The sequence below is a fragment of the Manacus candei genome, unplaced genomic scaffold, assembly GCF_025592945.1.
Source record: "Manacus candei isolate 608988 ecotype Guabito, Panama unplaced genomic scaffold, ASM2559294v1 h1tg000050l, whole genome shotgun sequence".
NCBI lineage: Eukaryota > Metazoa > Chordata > Aves > Passeriformes > Pipridae > Manacus > Manacus candei.
The window spans coordinates 21,584,731-21,609,584 of record NW_026138098.1 but is presented as its reverse complement, the minus strand read 5'-3'; the positions used below and the strand labels follow the sequence as shown (position 1 = coordinate 21,609,584).

General features: G+C 44.7%; 1 protein-coding gene across 1 annotated transcript; it reads right to left on the bottom strand.

The window, feature by feature from the left end:
- Window positions 1–1,594: 1,594 nt before the first annotated feature.
- On the bottom strand, window positions 1,595–23,995 carry LOC127477060 (neurotrypsin-like). The gene is made up of 15 exons (XM_051800882.1): window positions 21,292–23,995; window positions 19,186–19,231; window positions 17,556–17,792; window positions 16,107–16,230; window positions 15,210–15,385; window positions 14,559–14,706; window positions 13,540–13,718; window positions 12,987–13,128; window positions 12,270–12,472; window positions 11,157–11,298; window positions 10,700–10,905; window positions 10,063–10,141; window positions 9,693–9,815; window positions 8,885–9,165; window positions 1,595–7,391 (listed from the first exon to the last, which is right to left on the bottom strand). The coding sequence occupies exons 1-15, from the start codon at window positions 21,361–21,363 to the stop codon at window positions 7,081–7,083; spliced, it is 2,469 nt and encodes an 822-aa protein (XP_051656842.1). The 5' UTR covers window positions 21,364–23,995; the 3' UTR covers window positions 1,595–7,080.
- Window positions 23,996–24,854: the final 859 nt, after the last annotated feature.

Here is a 24,854-nt window from a genome sequence, read left to right as displayed (position 1 = left end):
AGAAGAAAATAACAGAGAAGTATAAACTTTTAAAGTGGTTTCAGCTGAGCTGTCCAGTTACAGTGTCACGCTAAATCTCTCCCACACTACCTGTCTTCGCAGTGACAAGGGCCCACTGTCCAGGCCAGCACGTGAGCAAACAGGACAGCACAGCACTGCATGACCTCTTCTCATGGAAACCTTTGACACACTCCTGAGCCCCAGGGCTGGCACAGGCTGGGAATCAAAACATGCTCAGCAAACACCTCTCAACAGGATTAATTTGCTGAAATTTTAGTTCCTGCCCGCTTCTTTCTTCTGTTGGGTAGCAACTGAACCTGAGTCCAGCACTGAGTTCCATCTGTTCCAGCTCAGCCCCTGGAGCTGCAGATGCCCTGATGTCTGCAATGAAGGCCAGTGCAGATTTACAGGGATAGGAGGAACAAGGCCTCTTGCTTATCTGACATCAGAGCCACACAGCTTCGCAGCTTCCTTTTGGTAAAGCTGATCCAAGGCAATTGTTTCTTCCTTTCAAGTGACAGGCCAATTTTGAAAATCTGCAAAGAGTAGGGTACCTTTTCTTTCTGGCAGAATGTGTTTCACCAAATTGTTTGAATTTGTCTGTCCTATGCCTGTCCTCCATTAGCACATCTTAATTCCAAGGTTTTTTCTAAACAATACATGACTCCAACTGGATCATCCACATAATTAAAAATCCATTTTGCTGGCTCTACTACCTCTTCTCACTTTTGCAGTGTGAACAGAATTTCACAGAAACCTCCTAACAAAGCTAGGTACCCCTTCTAGACAGGCCAGTTTAAGAGTGGCACAGGACCCAGCCCAGCAATGCAAGGCAGCTTCAGCAGTATCCTGTCTTCCTCCATTAGAAGGAGGAAATCATACCCAAGTGAGAATTTTTTATTATCAACAGTGATACCTGAATGCCCTCTTTCCTGTCTCCCAGAGAATATGGTAGCAATCCTAGTAAAGAATGAAGTAAAGCCCCGTTTTCTCCTGATTCATATTTCAGTTTAAAATCCAAAGCTATCCTACAGCTGTTAATCTGAAATTAGTAAACTCATGCCAAACACTCCTTCCAAGCCTTTTTACCACATGAAGGCAGCAGCCAAATGCTTTAATACAAAACAACATTTGACAGACCTGTAACCTTAACCACAGCTCAGCTTCAAGGTTATTTCTTTCCCTGGCAGTGACTACAGAAGAGCACTGCAGAACTGATGTGATGAACCAGTGCCCACTGACACATGGAAGGCCAACTAAAATGCCTGCACTCTGCTTCCCAGTTTTGCACAAGCAAGAGAGGAAATGTAGGTGGGTTAGAAAACCCCAAAGGCAGACATGAAGCAAAGAAAGTGATAACCACAAGCAGTTCTATCTCCAGTGAGTGCATGTCGGTTCCCAACAGCAGACTGGAGTCAGTACATGCAAAAAATTACACACTATAATACTTGGAGTCTGCAGGCATCAGCTACACCAAGCCCCAGTCTAACTCTAATAACTTGGGAAAGTCAGGACACACCTTGCAAGGAGCTGGACTATGTTTCAAAAAAGCCTTTTTGTACAGAAATTCAAGTTTCAGCAGTGGGGCGGCGAGGTAGAGTACAACAGTGTTCTTGAATCGATGGCTCATTCAGACTGCATTTCCCTTCTCCCATTTCCACTTTTCCAGAGGCTGGCTTTGGCTCTTAGAGTGGTGACACATGAATCCTAGACTGAAGGGAGACTAAGCCATACTGAACAAGTTTGTATGGAAAGATCACCTATAACAAAAAATTAGCTGATATATTAAATAAAGTCTGTTAAGTGCAATGTTGACCTGCTCCTTACCTGTTCAAATGTGGCCTTTGAAGAACTGTTGCATTTCATTGTAGTGGCAGCTAACATGATGCTGACTTTGCAACATGCTTTAGCATGTTGAAGCTTCTCTAAAAATAACATTAATAGAGAAATTTAATTAGTTTAATTCAGTGCTAAAAAAAAATCCTAAAACCTGCCCTTGGAACAGATTCCTTTATTAAAAATAAGACAGAGCCCCACACAGTCACAGTATAATCCATTTATTAGCATACCTTATGAGCCATTGGTGTTGATCCAAGGGACATGACAGTTTTGGCACTTGACTGACTTCAGAGGTACTCAGCCCCTGTTCAGTAGAAAGGGATTTTAATAGGACTGAATGGGCTATTACACAAATGAGTTTTTCTTCTTGATGTGGACAATTAAATATTTTCCCAAACAAGTAAAAATAGAGCCCAGGAGACATGCGCTGGTCCAGGTCACAGTGCCTGATTCTACAAGGAGCAGTTGGTTACCACCAGAGGTGATTCTGGTCCCTCCATCTGCAAGGAACTCCCAGCAAGTCTATCGGGATAGTGTTAAATACCACAGTGCAGTTCATCTCTCAAAAGCTTTCGACTGATTGCTGAATATACACATAAAAATCTGTCTTCAAGTGGTTGATGGATCACTTCAGCTCTTTTGGGGTGAAGAAACTTCAGGATATTGGCTTCAGAAAAAAAGGAAGACAGACAAAAGGCAGACCTACGTCTCTTACCCCGAGACAGCAAATATCCACATTCCTGGTTCCTCACCAATGCCTCCACTAATGCCTTTGAAAAACTGATCTGTTATTCTCTGCTACAAGTGTACAAGGATTACAAGGGTAATCAACATCCTGTTCAGGTTAATAAACAGCTGCCTGATTAATTACCACATAGAACATAATTAATAGAAATCATCAGAACAGTGTTCAGCCACAGCAAAGGGATAAATCTTTATCCAGCTTCAGATGGCCAAAGCATGGATGGTCACCAGTGCAGGCATTGCAGGTCAGGATGACACCAGCACTGGGTTAGCCTTTGTAGCACTGGGGGTTTCCCTCAAAGAGGGATACCTGGAGCACTAATAGCTGCTCCTTAGGCCCCTACCACAACCACATTTCTCCTTCTGCCAATGCTCCTAGCCAGTCATAGTGATGTTCCCTTTCTCACATAACCAGCATGTGCCACACTGCTATGGGAAACTGTCTCACAGCATCCACATGGCACAGTGCAGCCACCAGCAACACTGACTGAGCTCTCAGCTCCCCGAAACAGTGTATCTGCATTAGCCTTATCCAACAGAGTGATGCTGCAAAGGTGGACTGAACCAGCCCTACCAGTCTGTCAGCCAAGGCAAAGCTCCACAGGTGCTCCCTGCCCAGAGGTCCCCAGATATACCTGCAGCAATTGCTGTGGGCTCAGAGCAACTGCTGCACCTGCCTGAGACACGGGCAGAACTAACCTCAGTGGGTTTTCATCCCTTTATAACAAGGCTGCCGCAAAGATCGCACTGGCAAATTTAAGGCTGGCTCCAGCATACAGACATACAGCACCAAAATCACTTACAGCATTGCCTACTATAGAAAATCGTACTCAAATAATCAGCAGGTGACACAGCCTCCCCTGGCAAACTGCATTCAGTTCTGGTTACCCAAGTTTAAAGATCCAGCAGAAAGAGAAGACATGGAAAGATAGTTCAGCATGTTATGAGACACCTAGACAGTTTGGGTTGAAGAGAGACAGAGAAGCCACAGTCTGAGAAAAAGAACTATCTCTAGAGTAATGAACAACAGAGAATATAAAACCAGGCTCCTTACTTTGTCTCATGGCTGAGAACACAAGGACAAATGGGATTCGATAAAAACAAAAGGCAATAAATTCAGGAACCATAAAAAGAAATTATGTGCTATGGAGAATAAAACTGCATTGGTTTTCATTGCCAGAAAATATTGCGACAGAGAGCTTAGTTTGATTAAACACAAAATTAAAAATTTAAACATTTATATGGAAGATGAAGGCTGGTTACATTAAATAGTTTTTTAAAAGTTAGGGATATAAACTCTTATACTTAGAAAAAAAAGGACTTACAAAAGGATAGTGCATACTGTTTTAACAACACCTACGGGACCAAGTACTTGTACTTCAATTTTTAATAATAATAATAATAATAATAATAGTAATGCAAGCAATTAATTTAAATGGGTCAAGAACAAAATTCTCCAAAAGGAAAGGTTGTTAAAACTTGTTCAGTACAAACTCACACGTACTACCTTTTGGAATATCTGCTGCTTGCTAATATTACAAAATACAGTCCTATGGTGGCTGAGTGCTGCTCATCCAGCCAGGCAGATCCAGTAAGCCTCAGTGGCATGGCACAGTTTAGTTCGGACCACAGTCCTAGATTAAACAGCAAAGAGCACTAGTGGTGCTCTGAAACAGGACAATGGAAGAGAGTATTGGCAGGCTCATCTACAGCACCAGTAGGGTGTAAAAGCAGTGGAAGGAGATTGGATAATTTCTTCTCTCCTCAGCTCATGCAGGACTCAGGGTATGTTAATTACAAGGATTCTCAAAGATTTCACAGTGATAAGATCTGGGAGAAAGAAATATTTTGAACTAGAACATGGGAATTTCACAAGACAATGCAAGGCCTGTGTCTCACTTGTGTTACATGGTAATTTATTGTAACTCCTGAATGGCCATCTGCTAAGTAGTCTTAGGGAAATAACCTCACAGTTTCAGTCCTTTTGGTGTTTCGATGCCTGTTGGGGTTATGGGTATAAACTAAAAGATCAAACCAAGTTAAACTAGAAATGTGACAGCACGCAAGGCACAGAAACTCCATTTCAGCTGCTGAGCCCATGCTGGCTCAGGGGAGGCAGAAGGTAAAAGCCAAATCCCTCTACATTTCCCAGACAGGTACTGTTGCTGCCAGTGTGGAACTTGGCATTTAATCCCCTACAAGACCAGAGGGCTGTGACATAATTGCCTTCAGTCCTCCTGCCATTTTAATTCCTGGGAGATAAGGAGCAGTCTGCAGCTTGCATCTCAGAGACTCTCTGCCAGCAGCCATAGGACAACACAGTCAGCGTGGAGCCAGGCACAGCACTGCCAAGGGATCAAGCCTGGCACTTCAGACAGGGTTACCAGCACAAGCTGCACTGAAGACACTCTGGACCTCGAGAAGAGGCACAAACAGATCAGGTTTGTCTCCAAGGCCAGTTTGCAGGGGTTCTGACATTGCATGTTTTAAAGATTTCTACAATTCTTTGTTAAAATAAAGTTTCCAAGCAGGATCTTTAAACAGTCCATTCCAATACTGGTAACCCAACTTTTCTATAACCCCTGGAGAGGGTAAATGGAACTGTTTAGTTTAGCATTCTTACACAAAAATCAGCTAGCTCAGCTATTTTACAGAAGACAAATTAAAGCTTTAGGCAATCACTACTTATTGAATCCAAGGTGATTTCTAGAACTCTGTCACCACATGCCCTGTAACATGACAAGGCTAATCCACAGGCTGTGCTCTGCCCTCTGTTCTTGCCTTTGTAATGCCTAGATACTGAACACCTCAGTGCCTTGAGTGCAGACCTTCCAGGCAGCAGGTCAGTGCCAGACCCAGTGATTGCCTACCCTGCAGTGCATGAGCAAACCCAAAACATGCACATCTGGCACAAGTTCCACGTGTCCCATCTCGTATTATTACTCCACGTTCAGGTCCTTTGTTACACATCAAAGCTTTCTGCTCCTGAGCAGACCTGTCTTCTCTCTGGCTTATCTGTACACAGTGAGAAGACACTGTGCACTGCACAGCTGTTAATGCACTTAGCCCTTCTGTCTAGTTTTATATTTTTTTACCTACTCAAGAATAATAAATTAACTTTAAAAACTGCTTAAGGCATAAGAGGGAACTCTGTTCATTTGTTTGGATGAGATGGAAGGAAGAAATTGAAGTATTCAATAATCCCTGCTTTTTCTCAGCATTATTTCTGTTCAGGCTGAGAACTACAGCTTGATGACAGTGCTTGCATACCCTTGAGTTAAGCCAGTTTACTCCCAATGAGAGGAACGAAAAGAGAAATAGTGCAAAGAAGAGAAAAAAAGAACGAATAGCCCAGAGGTTTCAAGAATAGGACACACTTCAGGAAAGCAGGAAGCTGCTTTGCAGCACACTTACTGTTTTTCACAAGGAGTGAGTAATTTGCTTGAGGTGTATCTATACCCCAAGAGTAATTCCACGTTTCATGGGAGAACTGTGAACACAGAGATATTAAAGACTAACAGCACCAGTAAAGGGCAGCTACTAACTGTGGTGATTAAACTACCAAGAGGAAGTCCCCACAGTGCTGTTAAATCATGATTCAACACCTGAATGTTTGAGATTAACATTACATTTGGATTTAAAGAAAAATAACATGTCTATTCAGCCACTTGAGGTCGTATTTTTAAGTTCTTCACAGCAATCATAAGGGCAAGAAACCTACTGTCTCTTAAAAATGAAGATTTACTCCCACATCAACAACTAGGAGATGCTACTTTAAGGAAGCAAGAAAACAAACACACACAAAGAACCACTATAGTGAGAAAGCAGCAAAAAAAAACATAGCATCTGGCAGCTAGAAATGTGTGACAGAGGATTACAGCAGAAAGGACAAGCATCTCTTAGCAGGGGCAGACACTTGAAAAGGATCATATGGAAGCAGACGTACTATTCAGAAGAGAAAAGGTTCCCCCTAGAGACATAACAGGGAAGAAAAAAAACCCCAGCTCAGCTCAAATCTTCTGATTCCTGGAATTGAAGAGAGCTGTTATGAAAAAATATCTGAAGATTTCCACTATGCCAGCACCCAGTGCCATCTTCCAAGCATCTCACCTCTCCTTGCAGCATTTTTCAACTGTCCAAACATACAAACAGGAATAGATTTTCAGTGGCAGGTATCTCTCTGCTTCTACTATTTTTGTGTGCCAGGGCAAAGGAACAAGTGTCACTGCATTACAGGACTCAGATACTTAGGGCAACGTATACTTATCATTGTTACCAGTGTGCACCTGCTTTCTCTGCTTACAGATTACAGACTAAAGTGAAATCAAAGACTTTAAAGCATCAGTCATAACTGGTTTTCTTCCAGTTCTACATCAAAGTCCTTTGCCAGTGTCCAATGACAAAATAAATCTCCATCAGTCACAACCAGAAGCCACAGCCTTCTGCTGCTGCAGGGCAAAAGGACCATAGGCTGAAGTTCCTAGAGCCCAGTCATTTTCATTTTAGCTTGGTCACTCTCTTGATCCAGGGTACAAATTTGCTGACCTTTGTGTACACACCGGGTGAATCCTTCCGACCACAGCCATACCCCCAGGAAGTGATGCCCAAAATGATCCAGCGCCCATTTGACCTCTGACACATGAGTGGCCCTCCACTGTCCCCTTGACAGCTGTCCACTCGTTTATCTTCAGAGAGGTTCCCGGCACAAATCATGCGGTTAGTGAACTTCTGCCCGTAGCGGACCTCGCAGTCTTCCCGTGGGAGAAGAGGCACCACCCCCTGCAGCAGCGTTCTTGAATAGGACTTCCCTGGAACAGAACAGACCAGCCAGACTGATTCATGTGCAGACTACAGCAGCGACCTGGAGCAACAGTGCTCCCTACAAAAACCTGTACACTTCATGTCAAGTCTGCAGCACAGAAATACGCTGAGCTCAGCATCTCTGAACCACCAGAACTGCAGAAAACAGTGATGCCAAGCCAGACCACAAAAAAAGAGCTGTAAGATCAAAGATATGGGGAAGAGGTTTGGAGAAAAAGGTTAGATCAAAGGATGAGTCTTACTCCTGGTTCTGCCAACAAGTAACTTGAACCTTATTCAATTTATTTCACCTCTCAGAACCTCCACTTCCTCCTCAGTAAAACAAGGACAGTGTTTTCTCAAGTGAATAAATGCAGTAATAACTGTTAAATGCTCAATCCTCAGAGAAGTTTTAGAAGATGTTTCAGAGGCATTGAAATATTATTCAAAAGGAGCTCACTTCATCTTTGGCCAGATTTGTCTCTATTTGATCAAATCTCTTTATTACCCCAAGGTTGTTCAGAACATGAGGCTCATGTGCTATATTAGAGTATGACCTTTCTGTGCTCAAGGTTTATGTAAGTTCACAAGGTAGTAGGTAACTGCTCCTCTCTTGGAAAGCTGGGTGTTGTGCGTGGGAGGGATTCTAGCCACTAAGCCCTAGCACAGCTTAAGTTAGTTACATGGCTAAGTTGCTCCTTGATCCTCACCAGACATCCTGAAGTGACATGTGCAACTGGCACAACTGACTCCAAAGGCAAATGTGTACTTGCAGTTAAACAGTTGGGGTAATAGCTAGAGAAAAAGCTGGTAAGGATGGGCAAGTCCAAAGTCAACAGACAAGCTCCTGGGGCTTTTGACAGCGAGTCTTGATAAACATATGGCTTTGCTCCAGTCATAGCAGCCCCAGAAAGGCGTCCCAGCTCTCTTTAACCTAGGAAGCTTCATAGCAATGTGCTCAGTGGACAGGTACAAGCTGGTTTGAATCCAGTGCAGAAACCAGCCTCAGAGCTCATCTGTCCCTGCAGCAATATTGAGGGAGGTTGAGTTTGAGAGATTCCTTCCACCTCACTTCCAAGCCCCACTTCACTACTACAGTATCATGAAGAAGGCAGGAGATCAGGGAAACATGAGGGCTTCCCACAGGCTTGGTATAGCAGCTCTGCACAGGCTCCTTAAGGGGTCTGCTGTAGACAAAAACATGTGCAGAAATTGGAAGAAAGAGAAGACTGTGGCCAGATAGCAGCATTGGTCTCTGCTTCAGAGCGATGTTATGGAAACCAAAGCTTCCACCATGAGCAGACTTGAAAAGCCTCAAAATCAGAAGATGACACAATGGCACAAAAACCACCTCACCTACCCACTCCTAAACACCACACACTGGCACAGACAATGGAAGCAGTGAGAACACAGCCTTGAGCTGATATAAATCAATGGCCCATATAGGCTTCTGAACCCAGACTCCTCCACCTTTCTTGCCCCTCAAAGCACTGCCACTCACCTGTGTCTCCCCAGCCGGAGATGATACAGGCTTGCCTGTTGATGTCAGACCTCTCTTTCCTGTCGGGCAGGCAGACGGGCAGAACATGGCGATTGAAGGACAGACAGTGCCCTTCTCTGCCCCTCACCCGGACCAGGGCTATGTCATTGTCATTGCTGCCAGCCCAGTAGTTCCTGTGCAGGACAATCCGCTCCACGGGCAGCTCCCTCTCAAACTCATCCTTCACGCCCGTGTGGTAATCGCCCACCCGCAGCAGGTAGCGCCGCACATCAACACCGAACCTGGAGAAAAAGAGACTCAGGATCTCCTACTAAGAGGGAAACAAGTCTCAGTTGCTATGAGACTGAACCATCTCCTCACACCACACTGATAAATCAGTGCCAGCTGCAGGACCGTGGGACCTCTTTAGCAGATCTGATGGTGCCAGCTGTTGCAGTCAATGGGTGTCCCCAGTCACCATCTATCATGCACAGGACTTTTTTCCTATTAAGATGGCTATAATAGTTACAACAGGCTTGTGAACTGATCTGTTCACAGTTCTTTTAAAGCACTTAAGAATGGCAAAATTCTGGTTCCTTTTAAGCTGAAAAGCCTCAGAGCTAAAAGGCCAGGTGTAAGCAGTGAAGGATAAAGAAAGTCAATGTTGAGTCATCCCCACAAGTACTCCAAGATCACACAGATCATAACCTGAAGGTCTTGGTTTATAAACTCTGCTCATGTGGTTCCACTGGGCTGGGAGGATAAACTCATATGAGGTTATCTTGTTCATCACTGAGTATCCCTCGGGGCTCCCCACTCCCAAACACACCTTTTGAAGCAGTGGGCTGCAGTCACCACCCAGCAGCTGCTGATCACTGTTGCCCCACACAGCAGACGAGTATCTCGACGAAAACCCTTCAGCCGAAGTGAGGCCTGCCATGGCCAACCACCTCTGAAGGAGAAACAGAGAAATAACAGATGTCACACACATGGGAGCCGTTTTCCTTTCTTCCCATCCACTCTGCCCCATCTGGGCTCAGCTGGTGTGCATTCTTCCCTAGATAAGCCCACTGGTTCAAATCAAGTTCAAAAATCACCAGTGAAAATGCATCAATGTACTCAACATTTGCCAGGCAATTTCCAGAGCCCGATAGAAAGCCAGAATCAGTCTGGCTCTCCCAACAATTACAGGGTAGTACCTGGGAGACTTGTTTCCACCTATGATCCTTTTCTTGCGACGGTGGAGAAGGCGCATCCCACACACACCAGACTCTGGACCTGCACAGCGAAGTTAGAGCAGTTCTGTAGGGACCTTCAGCTTAAGTATCAGCATTGCTGTCACAGAGCCAAATACCATTCACCTTCCCTGAGGGCATTAATCCTCAAGGTAATCGACTGCACTGTGTTGTGCATGTGGAATTCACTGAAGATTTGGTCTCATAGATTTCTGCAGTTTCAGTGGAGGTGCTTACCTGCAGTCTCTAAGGTCTTATGCCAAGAATGGGACCTAGACCTACACATATATCATCAGTCCTCTAAATATCAAAGCTTGCTCATGGTTGCAGGGTTCTAAGGAAGGGTACTTTGCTGTGGGGAAGTTCTGCAGGCTCAAAGGCCTGACATGGGTGGAGCTCCTCAGACTAGTCTGGAGCACCCTGTGCTCCTAAGAAGAGACAATGAAAACAAGGAAAAAGTAGGAGATGCAGGACAGGATATGCTTATTTTGTAGGTGCAGTTTCAGGCAGAGACAAGAATGACAGGGAAAAATCATAAAAACATGCAGAGATCCTACAACTGGAGCACCGGGTTCTTGCATAGAAGAAATGGGCATGTCACCTGTTCTTCTGATATCTTGGACCTTCTCTTCCACGTAGTCACAGATCACACCAGCATCCTCACTGTGCCAGCAGCTGTGAATCGTGGTGTCAGACCTGGCACACTGCCCCAGGGTGTGCTCCGTGCCACTGCATTCTATGTTGTCCAGATGGATGGGCCCATGGCCTTCACCAAAATAAGCCATTGCTCTGGCTTTTGCGGCACCACTGCAATTAGAGAGAGGGTGGCTAATCTGCAGTAAGCAGGAGGCAAGTGAACCTGAGGCACCAGCACACTTTAAGAGGAATAATACTTATGTGTCACTGCACACACAGACAGTAGTACAGTGAGGACAGGACCCTACTCCCTCATGCATATGCCAAAACTAAGAAACTAAGCCCTGAGAAACAAGTCCAGAAAGAAGTGCTCCCCCTGAGAGCTGTTTCTATCTGTAGGATGCATGTACCACAGCTCTTACCTGAACCCCAGTTGCCTGCAAACCACTGTGGCATCTCTGTCTGTCCAGTCATCATCACAGACACTGCCCCACTGCCCATTCAGTAACACCTCAACTCGTCCCTCCTTCGTGCTTTCTCCATCCACCAGCCGTATGGGAGGCCCTGAAGGAAAAAACACATGGGTTGCTGCAAGCAAAACCACCAGAAGTGTCAGGTGTCCAAAACTTGGGTTCTACAGAAAAAGATGAATCCCAGACATCAGTAAGCTTAAAACAAAAAGATTAGAAAAAAAAAGAAAAGGAATAAAGAAGTATGTCTATATGAAGACATTTTACCTCTGTGTTGAATCAGAAGACTACATACATAATAATTTATTTAATACATACTGGAAATCATCAGTGGATCATATTCTGAAAGCTGAGTAAAGAGGAGAACAAGAACAGAAGGAAAGTTATTAACTCCTGAGCCAAGAGTAGACAAGCTTAAACATGCCTGGGAAAGAAATCTATTAAATTATAAAACTATTACAGTACTCTAAGCAAGAGAAGAGTTCTACACTCAGGAAAAACAAAAATATTGGATGTCAACTATTTCAATAACAAATGTCTGACAAACTGGAAAGTCTCCCATAGTAAAGAAAAGGGAGAGTATCGGGCATTATATAAATGAGGACATTATGCTAACTTGAAATACCCTCATAATTTGAATTAAAAGTGTGCCATCCACACAAGGACGTGCAAATTTTCACAACACAGCCTCTTGCATCCAAAGTCCTCTTGTCTTGACAAGGTGTGACACTACTGTAACTACACCAGTTTCCTAAAGGGTCTAGTTAAAGGAGTCCCTTGAAGAAGGGGTCCCTGCATACAAAGGCATCCACTGTCCCTCAGCCCCTCAGGATTGTTTCATAGGCTGCCAACACAACTCTCTCCAGTTTCCATTTATCTGCTGGTCTGGCTGTAGATCTGGTGGAACCACAGCTCTATGGCCCTGCCCCAAGACAGCCAGGGCTCATTCCTCCTCAGAAAGCAGACCCCTCGTTGAAACAGCGCAGGGAAAACTCCCACATCTGCCAGAGCCTCCAAGGGAACAGACACTTTCCCACCATCCAGGGCAAGAGCAAGGTGAGTTACCCGGGCTGCCATCCATGACCGTGTTGCTTTCTGGGGAACAGCGGACTCCCAGATCTTCAGCATGTGAGCAGTCATGCTGTCCCCAGTTGCTGTGGGGACAGTCCAGGAGGGACAGCTCTGTCCCCACACATGCCACGTCATCCAGTAAGATAAAGCCTTGGCCAGCAGCATAGTCCCCTTCAGAGGCCAGGGCAGCAGGACCACTAGAGGAAGGAAACAGAACACAACACAAAATTCATTAAAACTCTAAATGCCACAGAGGGACCCAAGCTCAGACCCAAACAGAAACTCCCCTGCAGAGCTTAACTATGATATTGGAGCCTCCTGACCTGAACCCCTCAGCAACACACAAAATGGCAACCAAGCACCTTCACCTCTCATCAGCTTCATTCCAGTCCATTTTCTAATGTCTGATCAAAGGCACAGTCATAGTACAGAGGGCCAGCAGAGGCTGCTTTGCAGACATGACAGCAGGTACATCAATTTGGGGAGGGACTAGCAGAGAAGGCATCAAAAATATCAATATTTAAATAATTCTACTTCTTTTTATAGGAACCAGTTACCTGGAATTGAAATGCAGAAAGCTGTATAATGGTAATAAACCTTCTAGTAAAGACAGCATTGAAGGATTAAGGTCCAGCCTATCCCAGTGAAGGGTGATGGAATCTAAACCTTGAAATTAGGAAGCACAGACACTACACACGCTCTCTGTCCTACCTGAAGCCCAGCTGCCTGCAGACCACCTGGGCACCAAGGTCTGTCCAGCCATCATCACAAACTGTGCCCCAGTCTCCATTGTAATAAACTTCTACCCTGCCTTCGCTGGGGCTGCGGCCACCAGCCAGCCTGACAGTGCCCTCTGCAAGGGGGAGAGAAGGAAAGGTCAGCACTCTGCAGAGGGGAAAAGAAACAGCCTGTGCACCATTGCTAAGTCTCTGTGCAGCTCATGACCAAAAGAAACCAAAGACACAGGTATCTTTGGGTACTCAAAAAAACAAATGTTCATTGTTCATGAACATGCCCATCTGTCAGGGAAGGATTCACCTCAGCTTTTCCATACCAATCGAACAAAATAATGGGAACGCCCCAAAGTCTGCCTCTGGTCCATTCCCATTTGCTGCTGCTCTCTGCCTCCCCATCTGGCAGCCCTTGTGGGAGCCATACATAGAAGCTCTGCAGAACCCTGAATGAGAGGGTTACCTGCTGAGCCAGCCCTGCAATATGGGGGTACAACCAACCACATCTGACTGGCAGAGCTGTAGATCTGTACCTGTGAAAGGGTCACAGGAGACCCCAGCATCTTCAATGTGGTCACAGTTTTGCTGTCCCCAGTCACTCTTCTTGCACTGGTCAAGTGAGAGTTCATTGCCTGAGCACTGCACTTCATCCAGCAGGATTGGGCCAGATCCCTGCCCATAGTGAGCCCATGACAAGGCTTTTGGGGTCCCACTGCAAACATTACAAACACATATGCTCACTAAGGAAGGTCACAGCCTTGTGCCCTCAGATTCTGCCTTGCACAGGGACTCTCCTGTGCTAGGTCACTGTCCTCCCATAGACCACCCGTGTTCCTGACACAGTGGAGTTGCCATCTGTTAACAGAAATATGTTATTGGAAAGTTTGTAACAAGCCCTTCCAACAAATAACAAAAATGTGCCTGCAACATGAACGGTTCAGACACATGGAGAGTTCTGAGGAAAATGATGTAATATTAGTCTCATTTACAATCTCAGTAACAGGTGAAACTCCCAAAGTTTGAGGGGTCTCAAACCTGAATCATCTATTTTAAATAATCCTGTACCAATGCGATTTTCAAGAATGCTAAGGATAAAACAGCTCCCAAGCATGGAACGGCACGCAGAAGAATGAGGTGCTCTCTCCTGCTTTCCCATCTGAAGAGGATAAAGGGTAGTCAGTAAAACTGAAGGTGTTTAAACTCAACCAAGTAAGCAACTGCAGTCCACATATGGAAATCACCATGACAAGTTATCACTGAGGCCAACAAGGTTTGCATTAGGATATATCTGCCAAAATAATGAACAGGGGTCAACACAAACAATCCTTAGACAGGGATGCACCAACTTTTTTTTTCACAGTATAAATCCATAAAACTGACCGGAATGAAGTATAAAATCCCTTTATAGGATGATCAGTCCAGAATTATCTTTCCCAGAGTTTCTCTGTATCTCCAATAGAAAGGGTTGGTCATACAATGAACGGACACGCTCTCATGTTCTTCATTCTGCTTAATTCTATTGCTACTCCATGACATGCAGCAGGGAAATTACCTGAGTCCCAGCTGTCTACAGACTACTTCAGCATCCCGGTCGTCCCACTGGTCGTCACAGATGGTGCCCCACTTGCCATCGTGGTAAACCTCCACTCGCCCTTCAAAGCTCTCCTTCCCCCCAACAATACGCAGTGGGGCACCTACACCTGTGCTTCAAGAAAGGGAAAGAGAGCACAACAGAACAAGACAGAGACAACACAAATCCAGCAGTTCAGGGTGTAGAACCACTCACTGGCCACAGGAGCTCTTGGGATGCTCTCTTACCACACCCGCCTCCCTAGACCCCCATAAGCTCCCGTGACTGCAGTCCACAGTATGGGGTACTGCTGCTCCAGGGATGGCTCTAACAGGCTGCTGTGGTGACTGGGAGTTTGCTGCCTGCAGACAAAAACCTGGCTTGATAAAAAGGGGATGTGGTCATACACAACAGTCATCTCTCAGTGACTGTAGACATATACGCATTCTGAGTATTTGGGATTGGGAAGGGATAGATAATTTTCCAGTGGAAAGAAGAAAACCACCTACATAGCAAGTAAAAGAAGAACATTTTCCAATTATTTTCTCTCCATAGCTTCATGACCTTAGATTTTACATGTTATCAGCAACACTGATGGAAGAAGCAGGGAGCAAACCTCCCCTGGATATTTACCTTCTGGAGGAACACAAGTTACCGTGGCACTCCCCTGTTTACAAGCTCCTGACACAGCTTCCTGATAGCCACACTGCAGCAGAGCTTTCTCATCCCCATGGCAGTTTGCTGACTGTAGGTGCAAGGGAACAGGCCATGGCCCAGGATGACTTTTCTTCCCAGCTGTGCCGATCTCACTGGTACAGAGAATGCAACAGAGCAATGAAATGCTGTAGCACAGCTTGACTTACAACTTCCCTCAGTGTTGTGACTCTCCAGTCTAGTTGTGACATCTCATTTCCCAGTGTGCCCAGTTGATTGGAAGGGCATAAAGGAGTGGTCACTTACAGTCTAATGGGAAAGCACAAGCAAGAACAAAACACTTCCCACCACCTAACCCTTTTGTGTGCCTACTTACTGCAGAGGAGTTGGTGTAGACAGAAATGGCACCCTCATTTGAGAGCAATGAACAAACCCATCAATAGACTCAAACATCCAAATATCTGATTGACCTTCTTCCTTCTCTATGGACCTTATCTCCTTGCTTTTTGGAAATTTGAACGTCCAAATCGCAGATACCCAAAGAAGGTTCATACTCTTAAAATTTCTATTAGATCGCTACTGTAAGTGCAGCTGGTGATAGTAAAAAGGGGATGCAATCTCACAGCTTACTCATCACAGTCTGGAGTATGAAGCACAAAATATTGTTTTAAAAAATTCTTGCAAATGTTGATTGGGTTGGGCATAGCCACAGAAAGAAAACAGTAGGAAAGGACCCTGTAAAGTGGAAAACTGGACCACAAAACAAACTCCTTTCCCCCAGCCAACACACTGTGCCGCAAGGACTGTAACCACAGATGATTTTCTTTCAAAAGCCACACAAGCATGTAACTCTTGCAACCAGACTGAGGTTCCCACCTGAGACCTAGTTGCCTGCAGACAACACTGGCATCCCAGTCAGTCCAGTGGTCAGCACAGATGGTACCCCAGAGTCCACTGAAGTACAGCTCCACACTACTATCTTCAGCCAACCGCACAGCACCTTCCAAAAGAGATAAAAAAAATGAAAAACCCAGCTGCTATCTGCTGATGGAAGTTTCAGACCAGCAAGTCTTGGACTTGCATGTAGTTGTGCTGAACTGCACTTGGCTTCTCTCATCTTTGTTTTGCTTGTGCTGGCACTAAAGCGACTTGTATGAACGAGTGTGGGATGTGGCAGCCTCCCAGTTCCAGCAATGGCTGCTCAGGAGCATGGTTGGTGCTATGCTGGTGCTATGGTTCTTTTCAAAGCCATGGTAATATCAGAAGGAAACTTGGCTTCTGCCACAGCTCCTGGATTCTCCTTCTGCAAAATGGAGGTGATTTTACATGCTACCTTGAAAAAGTGTATGGAAATGACAGGCTCTCTAATTACTTCTGACACTCCACTGATCTATTTCTGTCAACCACTTCACCTGTATGAGTCACGGTTGCTAGAGCAAGATGTTCAGTAACAGCACCTGAATCCTCTTCAATTTCTCTAAGAAAAGCAAGTGCCAGTGTAAATGCCTTCACCACAAATATCTGCCACTGTTTAGACAGCACATCTCCTTGCTCAGTTACATACTTGGAGAAGGACACACCTTCTGTCTGTAGTACCTCAGTGCAGGCACACAGCACCACTACACTTGAATCCTTCCCTTTAACGAAGCCATCTTTAAAAGCACATCCACTGGCAAGGGAGAAGACTTTGTCAATTCATTTATTAAACTGGGGCTTCAACTGTTCTGCAAAATGTAGGAAAGGCAAGGAAGGTCAGAAAACATGAGGACATTTTCAAGAATGCTGCATGGCAGCCAGTGCATTAAAAGAGCTCAGCTCTCTTGCTTGCCTCAAAGTAAGCAGCAGTCCTTGTGTCAGCACTGAGGAAGTTTAACACAAGCCTATGACCTACCTTGCTATAGAAGATTTACAAACCTACCCACAGATTTTTTCTTGTTATATTTGAACTGCTACACTTACATGAGGAATGCTCTGATACGGATACTTAAGGAGCAGGAGTGGGTTGTTTTCCACATAACTTAAACTGTTTTCAAAACGGCATAAGTTAGCAGGGGAAAAAAAAAGTCTCCTTGTATGAGAATAAAACATCCATACAAGGCATTACAGCTACAGCAGCTTAAATCCACCCCCCACTATATACAGACGTTCTTCTCCCACACGGGCTGGCCTCTAGTACTAATTATTTCAACAATTCGGAACAGTTACTGTACTGTGCTTCTTTCACAGGGTGTTCCACCTGCCACTTGCAAGTCTGTGCAGCACACATTTCTGGCTGAGCCCCTGAGCAGTGCTGCCTGGCCACTGGCAGAGACTCACAGCCCTTACCTTGGTTACAGTCACAGTTGGACCAGCCGATGGCCCCTGACGAGAGCCGGTAGAAGCACCAGGGTGTCGTTCCCCCATCTGGGTTCCTGCAGTGGTTGTGGTCCCCCAGGCCACGGTCTGGGTACTGCTGGACATAATCAGGGAACTCTGCCCAGTTGAGGCACTCTGCCCCGGCCTCAGTGACCGCCAGCGAGCCATTGTAATAGCCCAGGGGTCCGACAGCACAGCCGCTGGATGCTGCACACAGGAAGGGAGCTGTTAGCATCACCTAAGGCACCACACACTGAAGTTCAGTGGGGGGGTACCAGCTGGTTATCTGAAACACCTCCTGTGTCTGCAGTCCCCATTCAGTGCTTGATTTCAGTTCTATCACTCTTCAAGGCAACTGCTCAAAGAATGTTTATAATACTCACTATCTAAACCACAATTTGATCTGAAGTAAAGAACTACTCAGACAGACCTTTGAAAAGTGTTAAATCTGGGCCCAAACATGGACAATTTGAACTGGTTCCCATTACTGTACATCCAATACATGTACTCATTTCGGAGCACCACTTGAGCGTGGTACACTCCACCACTTCCTTCCCCACTTACCTGAATAAGATACTCTCAAATTTGATCCTAGGCTCTTTAGAACATTAATTGCCTGTCCAAATTGAGTGAAAATGAGAAGAGTTTAAAATTAGCTATAATTTCATTCTATAAAGCAGGGCGGTGGGAAATGCCATTGTATTTCATTTTATATATGTTCCCTGCACACATCAGTATCACAAACTGGCTTATCTGAACTTGGCCAATGTATAGGAAGGGAAAGAGAACTTATTCTGGGGAGAAAGCGTAGGTGCCAATGTTCCAGTGGCCATGTGAAATATCTAATGTAAAAATACCAAATAATTAATTTAATATGCTCTTTAACAAAAGAAGAAATCTCTCCATTCATTACCCTGAAATTAAAAGAGGGAAAACAGACCTAGGTTCTGCGTGAGGGTGGACTTTTTACAGCCCATAACAAGGGAAGAGTAGACTGAGAAAGGGACAACAGTTACAGCTCTATTCACTGAATAAACAAAAAGAAGATAACACTTTCAGAAAACCCTTCTGCAGTAAGGACACATGGGGCAAAGAGTAAGGGTAGAAAGAAACTTTGCATCATGTCATTTGCCTCCTAGCCACTGCCAAGCACAATAAGAAGAGGGGGGAAGCGACAGCTGAAGGTTAAATGCAAGGTACAAAATGAGAAGCAGTAGCAGGTAGGTGTCTGGAAAACACACCATATGCTTGGCGTCAGCTGGGACCCTCAGAGGGGGGTGTATGAGGATTCAGTAGGTATTAGAGCAGAGGAAAGCTGAATATGCAAAAAAGACCAAGGCCTTCAGAGAAACAGATGAAAAGAAAAGAATATGTGGGAGGAGCAGGGAACTGCAAGAGCATTAGACACGAAGACACAAAAGTGGTCTGGCCATGTTGGTGAAAGAGATAAACAGACATTGAGGCAACAGAAAAGACTGAAGAAGTGATGGAAAAAAAGGAAGAAGGCCAAGTAGCAGTGGTTCATCATGCCTATGGTCTCAGATCACCACTGCAGGAAAGAATCTGCCCAATGACTGAATTAATAACTTCTTGTTCTTACCTGCACTCTGCAAATGGTTTTGGTTGGGCTGGGATCCCAGGAAAGCCTGGGAAAAGAAGCAGAGCAAAAGCAGAGAGATGATTATCCGATGAAATAAACACGAGCATGTCCTAAAAGCAGCTCAGCTTTTTGCAGCTTTAGGCAAACACACCCTAGTAACCGGTCTCTTCCTTGCTTTCTCCATTGCTCCCCTTCAAATCTAATCATAGCTCTGTCCACTAACAGCAAAATGAATAATTACTGGCCTGCAGAGATTTACTCTAGCACTACCTTACAGGGCTCTGCTTGTTTTTTTTCCAGTAGACTTGGAAGTCTGAGATGCCTATGGAAAGGAAAGCTAGAAGAAAATCATTATTATCAGTAAGAAAAATAATGAATAACCACTTATTCTCTCTCCATTTACAGGATAAGTCATCTATGGCCACAGTAACAGAGATATATCTACATGATAGGATGATGCCCCCAGGATACCTGTTAAAATGGTAATAAACATCTATGTACGAAGCCGGAAACATTTAAAGAAGAAAATCCAACGAGGCTTTTTGAGGATTTTGTTTTTAATACTTGAAAATATGATATGGCTTATGGTATTATCCAAATAGGGTTAAATACCTAAAAGTAAAAAATATGAAACAAAGTCCTCAAAATTCTAGCATCCTGTCTGGACTCAAAACTACATTTCCTCTTATTGGCAGTGTTTTTTGTGGTTATAACTTCACTTTCGGCTGAGAGATAGGGATCTCAACTCAACACCACTACAAAGTGTGCAAGCAAATGCAAGATCTTCACAGACCCAGAGTGAAAAGAAGAAACTGTACGTGTTTCTGCTAGCTCCTTGTAGTTTAATTAGTTTCTAAGTATTTTTAATGAACATTTCTAATACTTTTATATGAACAAAGACTTGTAATTCACAGAGCAGAAGTGTGCAGCTAAAGAATACTAGCTATTGGTAACAATTGTGGTTTTCTTCAAAATGCAGTAATTTTGCCTCTCTCAAATTTGGAATGAAACCAAATCCACTTCTGGAATAAGCAGAGGTAATTCCCACAGAAACCTGACACAAACAACACCTACTCATGTTAGATGACATTTTCAAATCAAGTTCATGAATATCGTCCAGCAGATGTTGACAACCATGGCCAAGCTCCAGCATCACCCTCCAGCAGTCAGAATGTGATACTGCATTTGGAGGATGAATTCCTGACATGGTTCAGAAACAGCAGATCAGGTCTCAGGTGCTTATGCACAAGGGGATGCACAGATAAATCAGCACTTAAATGAAAAATGCTTTTCAGCCAAAAATCCATCTACCTGCATGTATCAGACTGCTGCAAGGCCACATAATGGTTTGTGAACCAACAATACTGAAGGACTTCTCTGAGGATCTCAAAGTTCTTTGCAGAGAGAGGAAAGTGAGCTAAGCTGCACTTTAGTGATTGCACCAAAGGGGTGACTGAGCCACAAAGCAGGTCCCTCAGCTCCTAGTTTTCAATGTACACCTGCACACACAAGTAAACCTGCAGGTGATAGAGGGATGGGTCAGACTAATAACAGGGTATATATGAGAGTCTGAACCCACTCTTTTTGGAGCTGGACCATAAACAAAAGCACTGCAGTCCAAGTAATACATTTCTCTTCTAGTGAAATATTAGTTGCTGCCAGTTCCTGTAGCAGCTTCCAAAACATCCCAACTCTGACCATCACTACCAACAAAATTAAGTGCAAACAGTCTGTGCTGCAGGCATTGCCCCAGGTCGTGTGGCTATAAATCATCTGTCCACAACAGCAAGAGGGGCAATCAGCAAAGAACAGAAACAAAGGATCTCTCCTGCCAGGGTCACTGCAGAGCCTGAGAAACATAGGAAACCCAAGCCAAAGCATCTGCAAGCCCTTGTGCATCCTGCTCTCCTGCTTTGTTTCTTTTTCTGAATTTCATATGCTCAGTGAAACAAATCCATCCCCAAACCCCCAGCCCTTCCCAGAGACCACAGCTGCCTAGATGCTCCAGAAAACATATTCCAGTAATAACAAGATCCACTTACAGTGAGGATATTAAAAGAGACATGTGACTTCTTACAAGTAGATAGAAAAATAACCACTTCTTACCTCCACACATCTGAGACAGGATAGCAGACTCGAGAGCTCCACCAGGAGCCCGAGTATTTTGGAGATCTCCATCCCTCCTGTAAAAAGTGGGCAGAAGGTTCCTCAAGCATCACATTCTCGTTCAGCTGCCGGGCTCTGCTTTCCCACGCTAGCCCCTCCGCACCGGGGGCAGCAGGATGCCTTTTCCATTTCTACGCAGGGAAAGTGATATAAGGGAAGGGATCAAAGTTCCCAGCAGCATCTTAGAATTTCACTTTCCCTTTCCTTTCCCCATCTCTTCTCCTTGAGTCTTCTCTTCAGGAAGGGGAAAAAGATGGGAGAGAAATAAGGGAGGACAGCACGCCCCAGAATTTACCTAGCGCATCTGAAAGCGGGAGGAGGGAGCGCAGGCGGCGGGGCGCACCCTCAGCCCGCTCCGCTCCCCGCTGTCCCCTCCTCTGCCCAGCCTCCCCCGTGCTCCAGGTACGCGCTTCTCCCAGCGCCAGCCTCCGCCTCCCCAGCGCCCGGGCCGCCGCCCGCTCCTCTCCTGCAATGCCTCCTTCCCGCAGCTGCCTCTTCCTCCTCTCCCCGCGGCACAGAGGCTGCAGCACGGCGAGGAGCCGGGGCCGTGTCCTACCGCAAAGCCCCCGGCAACAACTGGGGAAGGAAACGGCGTGTGCGCGCACACTTGCCAGAGATTAGACTTCTTGGAAGGAATCTGGACTTTATCCCCCCACCGCTGCCTCCTCGATTACCTGCTTGCAGCTTCCCGAGGTCAGCTCTCCTCATACTTGAAGCCAGGTAAATGGGACCCAGAAAACTTTACGTTAAGCAGCTTCCAGATCTCCCCATGGAAAACCCACAGGTGGCACAGCCTTCTCCAAGGTGCATTCCCAATTTTCAGCCTGCATCTTGCCCCCATGGGTATTGCCTCCAGAGATCTTTTCCATCAAGCTTCTCCTTGACCTTGGGCTTTATTTTCCCTCAATTGGCTAGGATGCTTTCCAGAGGGCTGATCATTATTGTATTACCATGAACAATCCCATGGGGGGGGTAGTGTTTTCAGCTTACTGCTCTTTCATCTGAATTAGGGTCGGAGGCTAAAAGTTTTTAACACTATTAAATCTAAGAAGGGAATTGGCCCATTTGAAGCTGTTCAATCTCAGATTTTTTTTAAACGTTCCCTGTGCTTCTTCTCAGCTCAGTCTAATGGGCATTTCCTATACTTATATTCTGATTTTGGAAGGATTAACTCCTGGTATTCTCTAGCATGAAACATGAAGGTCACCTTAAGAACTGAGCTCACTTCTGGCCAAGTCTGCTAAGTAGCACTTCCAAAATCTTCCGCATAAAAACAAGGAATGGGCTGCTAAAAATCCATTGGCTTGACAAAAAGCCTTTTTTCTTCCTTCACTTATTGCCCATTACTCACTTCACTTGACAGTTTTGTGTTGCCTCATCCTCAGTCAGTCATCAAAGGCAAGGAAATTTCACTACCTGCTGGACCTTTTATAGGAGTTGCTGAGTGGTAGGAAGGAGCTCTTTCTGGAGTGCATTTGGCCAAGAATTACACTCAGTTAATTAGGAGCAAATCTCCTATATCCTGTAGTGAGGGAGGCAGACGATCAGGGCAACAGAGGATGGAAATAGCTTAGATGCAACATCACGCTGTAACTCTCAGGCAGCACTGGTAAAAAAGGAACAAATAAAAATACAGGACTGTGTTGGAATTTAAAACCACTTACTCCAGTGAAAACACAAGGAAAGGATATACTGGAGACACAAACAGAAAATCTACTAGCATTCAGAGCAATTTGCTCCTTCATCAGCAGTAGAAGTTATTGATGCTCCTTCAGAACTCCCTCCCATAAGACACTCACTGTTTAGCCCTGACACACAGGCTCAAAATCTCTAGCAAAAGCCTGCACTGGATTTCTCTCACAGTAGCTTCGAATTTGCTTCCCTCTCAAAAAGCAAGGTTTTCCTAGATAAAGTAATTTCCTAGATAAAGTAATTTTAAAGGAAACACAGGCCAGTGCACCGAAAGCAATAGAAGTCTAAGTCTGTATTCAGTTTTTGGAAGAATGATGAACTGTGGACAGATATAGTGGGGTTTGCAGTTGTCTCCCCTGTGGGGGGTCTTCTTTTGGAACTACTTCCTTCTTGCCAAGACTCCCCTGGTTTTCTGGCACATATAATGACATTTTCTTGAGAGAGGTGGATCTCAGGATTCTCAAAAGCTTTTCATGGCTACATGGCCCTCTCCAAGGCAGAGGAAGAAAAAGAAGGAAATTATACCAATATAACTACGTCAGTTTAGATCGGTAATGTATCTACAGATAAGGTAAAACAGATACTCAACTTCCTTGTATGGGTAAATTTGAAGTAGTTGTAAATATCTAAGTCCACTATTTAACACTAATCACCTTCTCACCCTGATACAAGCACAGTTCTATTAAAATAAGCCTGTGATTCCCTACAGAGTCTTTCTGTTTTGATTTTTCCAGATTATTCTGTATTGAATTTTGGAACAAGAAGTATCATCTTCTAAAATGTTCTTGGTTCTCTGGAATTCAACCCATTTCTCCTGAACTGGCAGGACTACTATTCATCAAGACCAGCTGAAATACTAATGCTTCCTCCACAGAGATCTTCAGTGAAAGCCTAAAAAGAGAGGTAGTTAACAGCAATCGTACCAAAGCTGGTATAATACTCAAGCTGTAAGGAACAGGAATAAGATCAAGGAATTCCAGCAGATTTGCTTAAATCCCGTAAATCCGACTTAGGAGGGTAGAACAGCTAGTCAGCTTTTGTTTAATTCTTTCCCCACCACGCAATCACATACAGGTCTCTGCAGCAATGTTCTTAACCAGTGGGCTCAGCACCAGAACCCAGTTTTATTCCCCAGCAACAGCATCATGGAGCTCAGAAAGAACAGTGTCATTCCCTACAGTTACGCACATGAACTATTAGTGGAGTGATCTCCAATATGAGCATGTCACAGAATGCATTTAAACACCGACTGTAAGTTTAACAGTGAGATACAAAATTGCCAAGGACAATCAGTAACTGGAGGGGTTTTGGTTACAGCGAGGGATCCTGAGGCAAAAGAATTGCTACAGTACTTTTAAAGGAAGCACTGTAAAACCTGGGTGCACCTGAAAAGCATTCTGTTTCCTTCTTTCTTCCTCTAAATAAATGAGGACTGGAAAACCTTAGCATAGTAATTTCAAGATTACAATAGACATGTAAAAGGTCAGACAGAAACCCAAACCCTTCACTGAATTTGTGAAGCTCACTGTGAAGCCGTATGATCCAAAAATAGCTGTTCAGATTAGTGGGAGCTGTGCAGAATTTCAGAAGTAAAACTATAAAAAGGTATTGGCTTCTCTGTTACAGCCTCTTATATAAGACAGTTCATCGCAGACAGCAGAAACAAAGTACCAGGAAGTAGCATTTCCTTTCAGTGTCTTTTGGACTGAAAATGCAGAATGTCACAGAACCAAAGTGTTTTCCAAACTCAGATGTGGACAGTATGTTCTTACTGACCCCAAGTTCTCTGAAAGGCCCAATTATGCCATAAT

What these genes read in the sequence shown, in the direction of transcription:
- LOC127477060 (XM_051800882.1), bottom strand. Translation starts at nt 21,363, where the DNA reads ATGGAGATCTCCAAAATACTCGGGCTCCTGGTGGAGCTCTCGAGTCTG. An exon ending in CCTGTCTCAGATGTGTGGAG is followed by an intron (nt 19,232 to 21,291) that starts GTAAGAAGTGGT and finishes TTCTTTTCCCAG; the next exon opens with GCTTTCCTGGGATCCCAGCC. An exon ending in GGTCATGGATGGCAGCCCGG is followed by an intron (nt 11,299 to 12,269) that starts GTAACTCACCTT and finishes TTTTTCCTTCAG; the next exon opens with GGCCTCCCATACGGCTGGTG.